This window comes from Pelodiscus sinensis, chromosome 5, assembly GCF_049634645.1.
Source record: "Pelodiscus sinensis isolate JC-2024 chromosome 5, ASM4963464v1, whole genome shotgun sequence".
Lineage (NCBI taxonomy): Eukaryota > Metazoa > Chordata > Testudines > Trionychidae > Pelodiscus > Pelodiscus sinensis.
The window spans coordinates 110,565,115-110,580,154 of record NC_134715.1 but is presented as its reverse complement, the minus strand read 5'-3'; the positions used below and the strand labels follow the sequence as shown (position 1 = coordinate 110,580,154).

At 38.0% G+C, this 15,040-nt stretch overlaps 2 protein-coding genes across 7 annotated transcripts in view; one reads left to right on the top strand and one right to left on the bottom strand.

Annotated features, from left to right (window-relative positions):
* Positions 1-3,504, top strand: part of STX18 (syntaxin 18) — a 122,265-nt gene extending 118,761 nt beyond the window's left edge. Inside the window, exons 10-11 of one of the 4 annotated variants that reach the window (XM_075930747.1) lie at positions 624-704; positions 2,033-3,504. In XM_075930747.1, the coding sequence (XP_075786862.1) occupies positions 624-704; positions 2,033-2,095 (144 nt within the window). In that variant the 3' untranslated portion in view covers positions 2,096-3,504. Of the gene's footprint in view, positions 1-623 lie in introns of all 4 variants that reach the window. The other 3 variants (XM_075930746.1, XM_006128192.4, XM_006128191.4) reach the window with 3 other exon arrangements.
* Positions 502-15,040, bottom strand: part of NSG1 (neuronal vesicle trafficking associated 1) — a 35,245-nt gene continuing 20,706 nt past the window's right edge. For all 3 annotated transcript variants that reach the window (XM_006128194.4, XM_006128193.4, XM_006128195.4), the window contains exons 4-5: positions 11,379-11,489; positions 502-5,319 (exon numbers count right to left, since the gene is read on the bottom strand). In XM_006128194.4, the coding sequence (XP_006128256.1) occupies positions 5,119-5,319; positions 11,379-11,489 (312 nt within the window). In that variant the 3' untranslated portion in view covers positions 502-5,118. The remainder of the gene's footprint in view (positions 5,320-11,378; positions 11,490-15,040) is intronic.

Below are 15,040 nucleotides of genomic sequence, written 5' to 3'. Positions count from 1 at the left end.
CAGCCCGCTAGTAACTTTTAACTGTGTGCTTAAGCAAAATGAGCTTTTCTTGTAGAAAAGCTTAGGGTTAGGCTTAGCTGTGAAACTGTGTCGTCTTAGTTATATTACGAGATAGGCGAATAAAAGAAAATAAACATTGAGCAAAAATGGAACTTCCTATTTCAAAGCCAAATACTGGATGGCTTGTCCTGTATAATAATCTTACTAGATGTATGTTCTTAGTAGTTTATAAGAATAAAAACATTCTTGAATTAACTATTAAGATTCCCTTCCTCCTAGAACACTGTTAATCATGCTTGTTGCTTATGCTAAATTAGTGGCATTTTGGAAACTATAACATTTTCCTAAGACAAATAGCAAAAACTGATAGGCAACACGTAGGTCTGATCCAAAGTTACAGAAGCCAATGGAAGTTTTTCTTTTGTTTTCAGGCCCCTAGTGACATAGAAAATTTAATATTTAATTAACCAACAGCCTCTTAATGATAGATAAAGATGCATATAAGAGATTAACACAAACACACTTCTTTATTTCATATTTGTGATCTATTCTGACCCAGAGCTTTACAGTTAACATTTTTCTGCAGAATTTGTCATTGTCTTTATGGAACTCTTGCTCAACAGGACACTGAAATTGACAATATTCATCAGTTAGTTGTGGGTGCAACAGAGAATATCAAAGAAGGCAATGAAGACATAAGAGAGGTAATGTTACTATGTTGTGTTCTAATGCATTTCTTGCTAACTATCAAAGCATTTTTGCATATTCATGACTATATACCATGGCTAGATTTGCAACTTGAAGACTACCTTAAGGGCATACCTGATTAGCAATAATAGTGTAGGTCGAAGCTAACTTGATCACTTAAAAGGAAGTGTAGCCTGTTGAACTTTATGTCTCACTAATCTTGGACTGAACAATCACTGGGACCTGTAAACTTTGCTAATCTTCACTTCCTTGTTAAAGATGTGAGAGACCCTGGGCTGCATGTAGTCACCTATGCAGTGTCCCTAAAGGTTTGGTGGAAAAGGACACCACTCACATTGATGGGAATGTTGTCATGACACATTAGCTTTATCAGAAGAGGCCTTCCCCATACTGGGTAAGGTCTTATTTATAGATTCATTTATCTAACTGCCTAAACATGAATTTAGGATCCTATCATTAGGCATCTATTTTTGAAAATCTGTTTGGGGCTTTATTTTCAGAGACTTTGCTTTGGTATTTTATTTCTCATATTCAGTTATCCAAAAAGTAGCATGAAGTGGCAGAGATTAATCTTTTAAGACACATTGTCAGTAGACTTAATATTCCGCACATCTCATTCATGACTCTGAGCATCGTCTTCATTCTAATTGCTGGTGCTACTGAGGCAGAGTAACTGATTTATTTAATGTAACAAAGTCCATCAGTGGCAGAGCTGTGACTAGAACATAGATCTTCTGAAAGGAGTAGTCCTGTGGCACCTTAATGACTAACACAAATATAGAGAGTATCATGAGCTTTCATGGACACAACCCACTTCCTCACATGATGCATGTTAACTCAGGAAGTTGCTTAATCTCTGTGCTTCAGTTTCCCTACCTAGAAAACTCTTTGTAGACAAATGAAAACATCTCTATTTAAGAATTGAGACTGATACTGTTTAAGATAATCTGTTGACATTATGTCTAAAATAACCCCCCAGCCTTACCATTTCAGTTGAAAACAAATCTTGGAATCAGTGTTTATTTTGAAATTGGACTTGGTCATTTATAATATTTAAAGATAGCTCAAACCAATGTTAAATCAGCCCTCAATAACAGTCACTCTCAAGTTATTTAATCATAGCAGAGCTCTAATTGCACTGTTTAGAGAAGCTGCATCACTTATTCTTAGAATGTCAACTTTTGGCATGTAAATAGAATGTATATGCATTTTTTATTAATTTTTGGCTCTTTAGGAACTATTCATTATTGGATATAGCATATATTCTATTATTAACTAACCCCAACTATCTTGGTGAATGGGGGAATGCCTTTTCTTCTTTCAGCTGACTCTGCTTTGGAAATTGAGAATTGTGTCATGGGGTGAGACTACAGAAATATGGGCCTAACTTTGAAGTCAATGAGCAGCTTTACTACTGGCTTCAAGAGGTGCCAGATTGGGCCTGTATTGACTGTTAGTTGAGTCACATTATTGAAATTCAGAATTTTTTAGGAAAAAATAGTCATTGAGCTCATATCTTCCTACAGGCAATCAAAAAAAATGCTGGATTTCGAGTGTGGATCCTTTTCTTCCTTGTAATGTGTTCATTCTCCTTGCTTTTCCTGGACTGGTATGACAGCTAATAAACCCTGTGTGTTATATTTGTATAAGATTTAGACATTCCGTCTCTCAAAAAATGGTACACTATCTGCAAATGCCATACTCTTGTGACTCGAATATTTTCCAGCAAAAAGTGTGTACACATACCCACTCTTGTAATGCAGATCAATACTATTTAAGCCCATTCAGCAGCTACATAAAACAAAGGTAGGTAGTCTTTCAAAACTGAAAACTTTGAATCAGCTAGCAAACGAAAAGCACTCTGGAGTTTAGTGAGCTGCAAGAAATTTTCAGCAAAATAAATTATACAACATTCAGGAAACGGGTAGCCCATCATGCCAGTTAGTGGAAAGTTCAGGATATACAATGAAAAAAAACTGTGGCAGTATACAGCATTTAGCTTTTTTTTAATCAGTCTTCTCAGGTTTCATTTTTGGTCACATCACTCACTACAAATTGTAATAATTGTACATATGTGATCATCGCTCCTATTTCTGTAGAATTGGGTTGTACAGGGCTCACGAGTATTTGCTGGAAAATAATTGTCTTTTAAACACTGTTGTAAAGCTTTACTTACACACTGTTCCAAGAAGTTGGGGAAGTGTTCTGTATGTATAGTAAACAGATTGTATTAAGATGGAGTAAAGCTGAGAAATAGGTAATATATAAACCAAACGTTTTGGAGTGTTAAAACTATTAACTACCTATTTAGACAGGATGGGAGAACTTGAGAAGCTGTTGGAGCCAGGAGTTTATGAACCACCTTCTGTTGAAGTCAGTGGAAAAACTCCCTTTGACTTCAAGAAGTACAGGATCAGTCACCAAATGAGTTTTATGTTTCCAGCTGCTTCATCATAATTTTTTTGGAAGTTTACTTTTATGATGGTAGTCTTGCTGCTCAGCAGCTGGCTGTACAATGAAGTTGTTTACTGATCTAATTTTAAGAGGAAAATATATTAATCAAATCTATGGTTGATAATAATGGGAAACAAATCTTTCCTTCTAAAATTTGAATTCATATTTTGGTAAAAATTAATTTTAGAAGTACATTTTACTGTGTATCTTGGGAAATGTATGTCAACATGCTCTTTGCAACCGGCAATGTTCTTATTCTTTATTTTGCATGAAGTGAAAATGTCAAAAGTTACATGTGAATTATTTACATTCAATAAAGTACATCTCTACTAGAAAACAAAACATGGTATGTTTTAATGTGTTTACATAAGTTAATTTTAAAAAATGCAAAGAAATTTTGGCACATAATTTATTGCTTTTTATGCATCCCATGCAGCATAACAGAAACCTTTTGTGATTTATAACTCTATGATGTTAATAACATTATGTTTGGTATTAAACCTATAGAGTAGTAGTGGCCATTTTGTACTTTATTGGGATGTAAAGTTCTTGATACTAAATACGCTAATAATTGATTAGAAGAAAACCCAAAAATGAAGCTAACCAAGTTTGAGTACAAAACTAGACAAATTATTTCCTTTCATTTTTGTATCATGTCTACAACAATGAAACTTTTGACATGTCCACTAGAAATATCACATTCAAGTAATATGAAAGGAAAAGTTAATCTCATACCTAAAAGCTTCACACGCTTAATTTGTCTAACTGGAAGATTAAGCAAATTATTTTTGTAATGCTTATTGAAGATTAAACTAAAAACATGGCTTCATACAAAAAAAATGTCAATACAAGAAAACACCAAACTTGAACATGCGCCCACAGTACTAGTCTTGTATGGTCTTTTTTCTTCTATTGTACACAGTTATGATTCTTAAGTCAACTTTAAAACAGCAAGTAGCATAAACTAAGACAGCTGTTTCACTTGTGATGTCCTGTAATGTTTCAGCAAATCAGCAAACTGCAAACAGCATAGTTAACTCAAAGCTATTCAGAATGTATAAAAAGGGAAAGTGTTAATATTGTATAAAAGTGTTTTTTAAATGTTACTCCCTCTGTCATATCAGAGAAATTACAGAGTGGATTACAAATAGAGTGAAAGGCTTTCTGCCTGTTCACTGCAATCAAAGGATGCCATTTCTTATCCCTCCAGTTCATAAGTTGTTTTTATACAATCTGAACAAATCCATAGCTAAAAACGTGTCTCTCTCCGGTGTCCTATCTAGTTTGTGTTTCAGTGCACATACTTACTAACATACTAAAGCCATAGTGGAAATGTAGTGAAATTTTGTTGACAGCAATAATAAAACATTGAGCATGCCTTGTTCCAGAGAACTTCATTATCACTTACAAATCAACAGTGAAGAAAAAAATGCTACCTGACGGGTTTTTTTTCCTTTCTCCATTCTAATCATTACAGCATACCCTTGATAGCAGTTCTGATAACAGCCTTACTTGAGCTGAAAGCAAGTTTTAAATACAGCTCTTTGCTAAACAAGAGATCACTCTAGTTATGGCTATGATGTTTCAGTTTGCAAAAATGGCTACATAATAAAAAAGTATCAGTTCAGACAATAAAGCACATCATTTGTGAGAAGTCCAAATCACTGAAAAATCCAGTGAAAAATTCTGTCAGCATCCAATAAATTGCAAGAAAATATCTAAAATTGATTTCTTAACATTGAAAATGGTGTCAAAGATCTAAAGCAATGCTGATATGCACTTTATTTTATGCCCATGAATGTTTTGTAGCAAGATTTTTGTTTTTTGCAAAGCGGTATCAGCAAACAGAAGCAATTGCACCATAAACATGAGTAACCTCTAAATTATCCATAATTATATTTAATGAAAAGTTCCTTAAAGTCCCTTAGTTACCTTCAAATGACATTAATAATCACACTAAGCTGATTTCTCAGCAGCTTCAGTCTCCTGTTCAGATAATTTCTCTTCTGACAGTACTGTCATCCATGGAGACACTGAGCGTGTGATGGTTTGTTTGGCCAGATTGTAGTGGTTTATGACAGTGTAAAATTTCCCTCGAGCGCTGGAGTCTTGCTCAGAGTAGTAATTCTCTAATCCAGCTGGAATGCATTGATTGTTCTGAAAAAAATTCACTATTTATATTAGAAACTGTTACAAAGACACTAAACAAGTAATTGATTTTTTTATATTCTACATGATTTACTTCTGTGAAAGTCTAGAAAGCAACATACTCCTTGTTGAATTGTTGTGATGGTTACTATATAATGGTATCAGTGATTCGAATTTATTTTGGAATGTTCCTCACTATAACAACCTCCTTGATCAAATCTTGAGTCCCACAGGGAAAATAGTCATGCAATTATATTACTTCTGTATAGCACAATTTTAATACAGACACACACTAAAATAGCAGGCAACATTAAGCAGTCACATTTAGTTTACCTTACAAAGGTTTTTTTAAAAAGCTCTAAGTTTCTACAACCAGACATCTCTGACGCCTCAGTTCAATAACAAGCTAGCTGATTCTAGCAGTTAAAGCTACAATTCCAGTTACATATTGCTGCAGGCACTTTAATAGTCTGATTTTGGTCCATGTTAGATAAAAGCTAACAAATGCTGTTGCCAACCTATGAACACAACAGTAGTAAACTATGCCACAGCAAAAAATGTGCCGTGTTTATACAAACCCAAGATTTTCTAAAATATGTAGCTGAAGTTAGGCTCTTAAATCCATATCTAATATGGAATTCAGAGCCTAATTTTAGCTACCTGTATTTGAAAAGCCTAGCTAGGGAACTGTGCATGAATGTACATATTTTCATTACCTGTTGGCTAGCTCTAAGCTATCATTCCAATGATGATGTAGTAAACGATACTACCACTTGCTAAGAAAATTTCAACTCTTCTTAGGAGGCTAGTTCAAGATAAGCTAATGAAGGCAAATATGACTATGAAATAAACATTTTCCCCAGTTATTGGTAATTGCACTACTCAGATCAGTTTGAGAACTGAATAAGTCTAATTATGTCTACCTCACCTAGAAACACATTTTAAAAAAATGTCAGTAGTCTTGAAATACTTGGGAAGTAGTCAAATACATTTTAATAGCACTCTCCCAAAACACAACAGTAATACAATTTAGGGGCAGCAATTCTCAGGCACAATAGAGGGCATGTTAAAATTGCAATATCTTATTTGATTAATATCACTTTATTAATCACCTTAGTAGAAAAGAGAGGCTTTTTTAAAAACAAAGTACTAATAAGATTCCCCAAACAGCTTAATGTTTAAGAGACACACAAAAATAAAGCTAGATAATCTGGGAGACAATAGAAGATGTTAGAATAATTTGTGCCCTAAAATAGAGCATGATTATATAGAGTGGGGTTAGTGTTTATGGGCTAGACATAAAACTGAAGGAAAAAGTAAAGGCATCCCAAAACCATCAGCCTGTATGGTAGTTCTATCAGAAAGCACCAGATGAATAAAATATTGTGGCAGGTCTAACCTGTACAGGAGGCATTGCTGCCAGAGGGCATTCAAATGAACACCCTTTAAAAATCCTTAATTTATAAAAGAACATTGTGGGTGATTTATCAATTCTAACCAATCATGAGTTTTTACAAAAAGCTGAATTCATGTGAGATTAATGACAAATATGGCAAAGGACAGTATCTCTACTCAGCACGATTCAATCTACCCAGACTTTCCTATTTGTTTTATCACTAGCCTGGATTCCACAATTAGCTCCATGGACTAAATCTGTTGGCCCTTCAAGGAATTAGGCAGTGTTCCTACTATATTGCCCAGTTCAGCATCCTTCAATATTCCCCACCAGTAAGATACTTAGTTGTAGCCACCAAATGAGCTCTTTATTGTAAGTGTTTTGTTGGGGCTGGATCTAGCTCTCTAACTGTCCTGCAGCCTGTGTCTTGGTTCGTGACATCATTTTGAATTCTTTTTATTCATTTTCCTAATTCTCAAATTATGTAAGAAAGTAGTACAGAGGGGGTGACTGAGCTAGTGACTTATGCCTAGGTTTGGGACACCTGTCTTTTTCATAGCCTGCAGCAGCAGCTAGTCATAGGTAGAGCCTTTGATACCCATGGCAACTATGCTTTCTACTTCTGCTTGAATTTGGCTACATCAAGATGGCTCTTGTTCTCTTGAGGTGGGCTGTATTGATGGCCTCAATGCTTTCTTTAGAGGGACGGTGATTCTATTCAGCTCCATTATCATGTTGACAGCTTTGGGTGTAATGTGTAAGGCTGTGCCAGACTTTAGTTGATATTTTGAAATTGTTTTGATCAGTTGTCTCTGGGTTCAAGAGGAGGCAAGTGCTCTGGCATCTAGAGTCAAACATTCCTTTGTGACTATATTAAGTTAACTGTCTTGGAGAAACTGACATGGGATGTTTAAATAAGAATGGAATGGCCCATGTCTCCAGCTGACATTCCTGTAAATCTGACCTGTATGTTAAAAGTTAAGAGCACTTCAAAAGTGCAGTCTACCTCTCAGCAGGTATCTGAGTTAGTTGAATTTTGATATTGTGAGCCTATCATCTAAATAAGCCTTATGTCTGATGCCCAGTGGAAGGAGTCTCCAGCGTGGAAAGGCTAGGGACTATATAGCTAGCCCACAAGACAAAATTAGGAGCCCAAACAAATTTATGCTGTTAAGGCACTGGCACAGAACTGCCCCATGAGGTTGATTTCAGAAGCAACAAGGCTGGTCCTCAAACTCTGAGACAGGATCACTGACTCCCGAAAGCCTCAAGATGAGTCATCAGTTATTTCTTATGACTGAGTTCTTGGTTAGTAAAATGAAGGCCTAAAACATAAGCCCATGTAGCACAGGCCTGATTTAGAGACCTGCGGCCTAGCTAATAACAAACAAAACATAGCTAATATAAAGGAAAGCTAAGCTGTGAGCAAGAGGCAGGCCCCTGCTCATAGAACTTGGCACAAACAGGGCTGAGAGTGCCAAACACAAATTGGTACCAGGCCCACTTGTAGACCAGTAATTGGTACCAACTGTAAAAAGTAATTAGTACTGGTCATAACTTGAAAGCACATGGCAACACCAGCTCATTAAAAAAGACTTTGGTACCCACACTCCCACAGCTATCGACCCAGGTTCAGGAAAGGGTCTAAAATGACAGCATAATGGATAAAAATGATTTAATCAAACCACGAGGTGCAGGGCGATGGGTGGTATCTAAGTAGCGTCAAGAGGGTGGTAACCTGACACATCAGGAGCAATGTGTAATTTGTTTGTACCTGTATATAAAGTGTTGTCTTTGTCTCACCCGGGGACAGTGGGACCAAAGTAGATATAAGACAGCCTTGGTTGTTAAGGTACAGAGTTGTCTCACAATCCATGATCTTTTGGGCCTTGAAGCAGTCAAGACATTTTATGGTAGTGTGGTTGTAAAATAGGTTGAAAATAGAGAATAACTACTCAAGTCTTTATTCAAGTCATTCCAGTGCATAATATGCCATGTGATCCATCTCTCAAGGCAACTGGAGAGTCACTTGGAACTGACAATGCCATCAGTGACATTTAATGATCAAAGCAGGGTCTTGTTGCCATGAGATTTCTACACAGCTTTATTCCAAGCACAAAATACTACTGATGTTACTTGATTTGAGGTCTTCGATGCAGTTGGTGCTTCATGGTCAAAGCACCTGTAGAACTGCCATGGGAGATGACAATGTCACACCATTAAATGCACATAGGCAATTTGAAGCGTTGGATCCACAGAATAGTATAAAAGTTTGAGAGAATGGAACTGTGGTACCCATGACATAGTAAGACTGCCCAGGCATTGATTCTACAAGGACCTAGAAACAAGTTGTTTGAGTTTGAAGATGCCCCACTATATGTGGGTATCCAAGCAGAGTAGAATAAACTAACTTTGTATACTTGCCACATCCTTGAGTCAAAATGACCCCCTATAGCTCTAGAACTATCGATGAGGAACACTCTTTACTCTTTGCATGCAGAGCACATCCGCATCCTAGGCTAGGGACATCAATGCAAGAGAAAGTCAATGCAGGCAAAGATAGTTTAGAGATAGTAAAACCGTTAGTAAATAATTTTTATTGGAGCACTTTTCCTTGGTCTCAGAATGTGACATTTGCCCAAAGCTTTGCCTGATCCTCCAGAAAAGAGGCACAGGCACTGTCAAGAGCCCAAATTCAAGTCAACATTTCCATTTTAGGCCTCATGACATTCAGATCAATTATTGCAGTATAGCTTTGATAGTCTATGGATTTATCTGACAAACATAAAAGTTTGTGTTCCCATCTATCATGAAATGGTCAAAACTAACTGTCCTTTCACAAACTGTCTCCACAAAACACCCACTACTGTGACAGTAACAAGCACCAATAAATGTCTTTTGATATGAGCTATATGTACCAATGCATTAAAGAGCGAGAAAGCTTTGAGATCCTTGGGTGATCCCACCTGCCTTTGTTAAGAAGGACAAGACCAAAAGCAGGAATCCAGTGAAATAATAATCTCAGAAATTAGAAGAAAGAAAATTTCCCTGCATTGACTACGGAAGGTAGAAAAGGCAAGCAAAGACAAGAGAGGACACGGGACAGCAGAGAGAGGTTACTGCTGAAAACATGACATAAGTCTTCCAGGAAGAAATAGCCTTTATTACAATAGTACTTAACAGGCCCAACTAAGAATTATTCTAGGCATTGTACAAACACACTGAAAGCTCTCTCAAGCCGGGACTATCTAAACAGACATGATGGACACATATTAGGATTAAGTATTATGGTCTTCATTTTAAAGATGAGACACTAGCACAGAAAGTGACTTGCTTGAGGTCACACAAGAAGTCTCCAAGGCAGAAACAGACACTGAAGTCTAATCTCCTGAGGCCCTGAGCTCAGTCCTGGTTGCCAAGCAAAAGCATTCCCCTCTGTGGCACCAGGAAACTGTTGCTAACTCTCCCACAAACAGAGGCCGAACTTGTTGACTCAGCAGGATCAGCTGACTAGCAGCAGACTGCTGATTGGACACATCTTTAGTATAAAGCATCCTGTTCCTGCCATAGCTATTGTTTGAGCAGCTAGTTGCTAGGCCTGCTGCTGACCAGACCCATGGGACCAAGTTCCTGCCTCTTTGCCTGGTTCCTACTCTTTGTGCTTGTTACTATGTCCTGTTCCTGCTTCCTCACTGCAGTTTGCTGTGGCCCTTGGTGTAACTCCTGACCACAACCGTGGGCTCCAACCACTAGGTCAGACGATCCCCAGTTCAGCCACAAAAAGCATTTATTTACTTTAAAGACGAATGTAATGGGGAAAGAGATAGCTTAACAGAAATAAACGAGGGGTTTTTGTTAAAAGTTAGGAGTATAAGAAGAGACAGACAACTAGGAATATGAGTAGGTGACAAGCACTAAGAATGAAAGCCTGATCCTGCAGATGGTGATAGTGGAGAATTTAGAAGTGAAAGAAATCATACTGCTCCTCTGTATGGCCAGAGATAAGTAAGTCACCATGTTCTTGTGAAAACTGATTCCCATTCCAATCTCTCTCTCCCCTTCCTTCCTAGTTGATTCATTCTCTATTATCTTCATGCTACCTCCCTAACTTTAAACCCCAGGTATGTAATTACATTAGTTAGCAAAGAAACATTTACAGGAAAATATATTTTTCCTTTATTGGATCTCTGGGCCTGTTCCTATAAAAAGCAATATATTCTATGACCACCTGTAAGTATATAAAGGCTTGTTTTTACACAGTCTTACAATCTAATGATAACTTTTATACATCTGTCATAAATCTAAAGTAGGAGCAGAGTCCAGAAGTTTCACTCCATGTTTTAGATTTAGATCTTCCATCCTATGGCTTATAAATTTGGGGAAGCATGTGACATTCATCTTCCAAACAGCTGCAAGTAAAGATTGTGATTTTAAGGGCACAGGATTAAGAATTATGTTAGTCTCTTGATCTGTAGAACAGCAGCAAAAAGAATCAAGATTATGTAAATGAGATACTCACCACCTCACTAACTATGCAGAAAGGAACAGAGAAAGTAGCATTCTATAAAATATTAAAACTGTGTAAATCGACATAACTTGCCCAATGATAAGTAAAAAGCAGCAGAGATAGTTTTACATGTTTTTCTATTTTTCTAAAATTTATGTGCTTTACCTTGAAAACAAATCCTTCTGGACAGGTATGATCATACTTGTAAACCTTGTAGACGACCAAAAATACAACACACGTTAAGAACGCAAGAGCAAAAAGGACCAGAACAGTTACCTGCAAAAAGAAACAATAGAATGTTTGTGTTAGCAATGCATTCCTTATCACATTATCATTCATTAATGTACTGTCTAGAATCAATGTGCTTTGCAATAAAAAAGCCAAACAAGTAATTTAGCCACTAATAAGTGAACAAAGTAGCAAATGTGCCTCTGTACCTCCCACTCAGAGAACCCAGAAGATAGTTCTGCTCACTTGTTCATCACCTAGGGGATTGTTGTGACAATTGGGCCTATAATTTTTTTGTCTGCTTGGGAATTATCCATGAAAAGTAGGTCAAGTTATTACCAGACAAAAAAACTGAATTAATCCAACCAAAAGAACTTTCTTGTTTACCCAGCATGAGCTCAACACAGTGTCTGGAAATTAATAGACCAAAATTGGTGTGTTGGAAACTGTCCTTGTTTTGTCCACCAATTATGAGGGAATGGGCTATTCCACCCACCACTTCCCTTTTGGGGCCTAAAGATAGACTCTTTGGGAGGAAAAGATAAAGAGCAGACTGAGGCTACTGGAGCAAGCTTAATCATCATAGTTGCTCCCCCTACCATCTCCTGGGACACAAAGCCTCTCTCTTCCTGAAAGATGTCTTGACCCTGTGAGGCCAGAGAGGGACCCAGATGACATCACTACCTCTACCGATTCAGCTGAATCCCAAACATGCTGGGATAAAACAGTATCAGACTTTTAACAGCAGCAGTCACAACTCTTCCTTCAGCCCATCTCAGCAAACTTCTTATTTTTCCATAAAAGGAGTTATTACCATCAGAGAGACCATGCAAGACTGTCAAACAAGGGCAGAAACCTTCTAAAAGGCTCTCTCCAGCTGATGGGAAAGGGAACAAGGGATGTTGTTAAAATGTAAACCTCACTTAAAACTGTACATTTCAAGTGTTAAAAGAAGGAAAAACAGTTCTTTAATAAAATGTTAAAAGAATGTTTGATGATGTTTTCCATGGTTCTAAGCAAGCTCAGGTATCTGTATACCAAACCCCAGACCTTTTTAAACACTGTTGGATAGTGCACTATTTATGTCTTCTAAATTAGTGCAAAGGCTTTTTTACTGAAAGATGTATTGTCATCTTTGAAAAATCATGGAAGGTGGGAGAGATTCCAGAAGACTGGAAAAGGGTAAATATAGTGCCCATCTATAAATAGGGAAATAAGAACAACCCAGGAAACTACAGATCAGTCAGTTTAACTTCTGTGCCAGGGAAGATAATGGAGCAAGTAATTAAGGAATCCATCTGCAAACATTTGGAAGATAGTAAGGTGATAAGTAACAGCTAGTATGGATTTGTAAGGACAAATCATGTCAAACCAACCAGACAGCTTTCTTTGATAGGATATCAAGCCTTGTGGATAAGGGAGAAGCAGTGGACGTGGTATACCTAGACTTTAGTAAGGCATTTGATATGGTCTCTCATGACCTTCTTATCAATAAACTAGGGCAATGCAACCTAGATGGCGCAATGGTGGATGCATACCTGGCTGGATAACCGTTTTCAGAGAGTAGTTATTAACGGTTCAGAATCATGCCCGAAAGGCATGAAGAGTGGGGTTCCACAGAGGGGTCTGTTTTGGGGCCGGTTCTATTCAATATCTTATTCAGTTATTTAGATGATGGTATAGTACGATTATTAAGTTTGCAGATGATACCAAGCTGGGAGGGGTTGCAAGTGCTTTGGAGAAAATTCAAAATGATCTGGACAAACTAGAGAAATGATCTGAGGTAAACAGGATGAAGTTTAATAAGAACAAATGCAAAGTGCTCCACTTAGGAAGGAAAAGTAAGTTTCACACATACAGAATGGGAAGTGGTTGTCTAGTGAGCTGGAAGGAGTATTGCAGAAAGGGATCTAGGGGTTATAGTGGATCACAAGTTAAACAGGAGTCAACAGTATGACACTGTTACAAAAAAAGCAAACGTGATTCTGGTATGAATTAACAGGAGTGTTGTGAGCAAGACATGCGAAGACATTCTTCTGCTGTACTCTGCACTGATTAGGCCTCCGTTGGAGTACTGTGTCCAGTTCTGGGCACCACATTTATGGAGAAAGTCCAGAGAAGAGCAACAAAAATGATTAAAGATCTAGAAAACATGACCTAGGACGGAAGACTGAAAGAATTGGATTTGTTTCAGTTAGAAAAGAAGATCGAGAGGGGACATGATAGCAATTTTCAAGTAGCTAAAAGGGTGTTACAAGGAGGAGGAAAAAAAATTGTTCTCCATGGCTTCTGAGGATTGGACAAGAAGCAATGGGCTTAAATTGCAGCAAGGGAGGTTTAGGTTGGACATTAGGAAAATCAGGGTGGTTAAGCAACTGGAATAAATTGCCAAGGGAGGTTGTGGAATCTCCATCACAAGAGATATTTAAGAGCAGGTTAGACACTTGCCAGGGATGAGCTAAACTTTTGGGCAGCCCCCGAAGGATCTCTCTGAGGGTACATCTAGACCACAGGGTTTTTCAGAAGTACAGTATCCCAGAAAAACTCCACCGTGTCCAGGGAATGCGTCTGCTCTTCTGCTTTTTTTTTTTTTTTGCGCAGAAGAGCACGAGCACTCTTTCAGAAGCCCTGTTTTCCTTCTTCCATGAGGAAGAAGGGTTCTTCCAAAAGAGGAGGATTTTCCGAAATCTGGCCCAGTGTAGACGGGCCAAATTTCAGAAAAGCCTCTTCCGAAAAACTATCAGGAAAAGGTATGCAAATTGCGGGGCGCATTTTGCATACTTTTTCCCAGTAGATCATTGTAGTCTAGCCTGTGGGTTAGCATCCCCCAGCCCAAAAAAGGTTTCCCACCACTGATCTAGATAGTGCTTGGTCCTGCCATCAAGGCAGGGGATTAGACTCGATGACCTCTTGAGGTCCCTTCCAAGTCTAGAATTCTATGAAAGGTTCTGTTGTCACCTTTCCCTGTCCAGTACGCACTCAAGGCTGCAGGGACAGAATCAGGTGTTTTGGGCCAGTGGAGGGGTTTCAATGTCAATCTAAATCAGTGGTGGGCAACCTGCCGCACATGCACCCCCTTTCTGCCTTCTTCCCCCCACGTGCCTCTCACGCACTGGAGCACTGGTTGCCCATCCCTAATCTAGATACAACCAAGGTGACTCTAGTGGGTGCAGGAGAACCATCCAAAGGGTATGTGCAAAGTGTTATCTGCTCCTTCTAATTAGGGGATATACAACTTTGTTTGTTAATGACATTTGCAGTCTGGGTATCCTTTTGACTGAGCAAAAAACATCTGTTAAGTAAAATTCATAGTGTTGACTTTGACCTACAAAAGCCCATGACTAAGGGGCTTTATGCCCATTCAAGTTAATAGAGAGACTCCTATTGACTTAAATGGGTACTGGCACAGTGTGCTAGTTTCTTTCTCTAAGCATCATCCAGACAACTCTGATGTAAGCTGCTGTATTCAAGCTACCCATTCTCAAAATGGAACTCTGTGGGTGGGGCATTGGCTCTGGAATTAACTCTCCTCTTGTCTTAGAAAGACAAAGTTGGTTAAACTAAAGGGCATATTGCAGAGCTTATCTCATCAGGCCTTT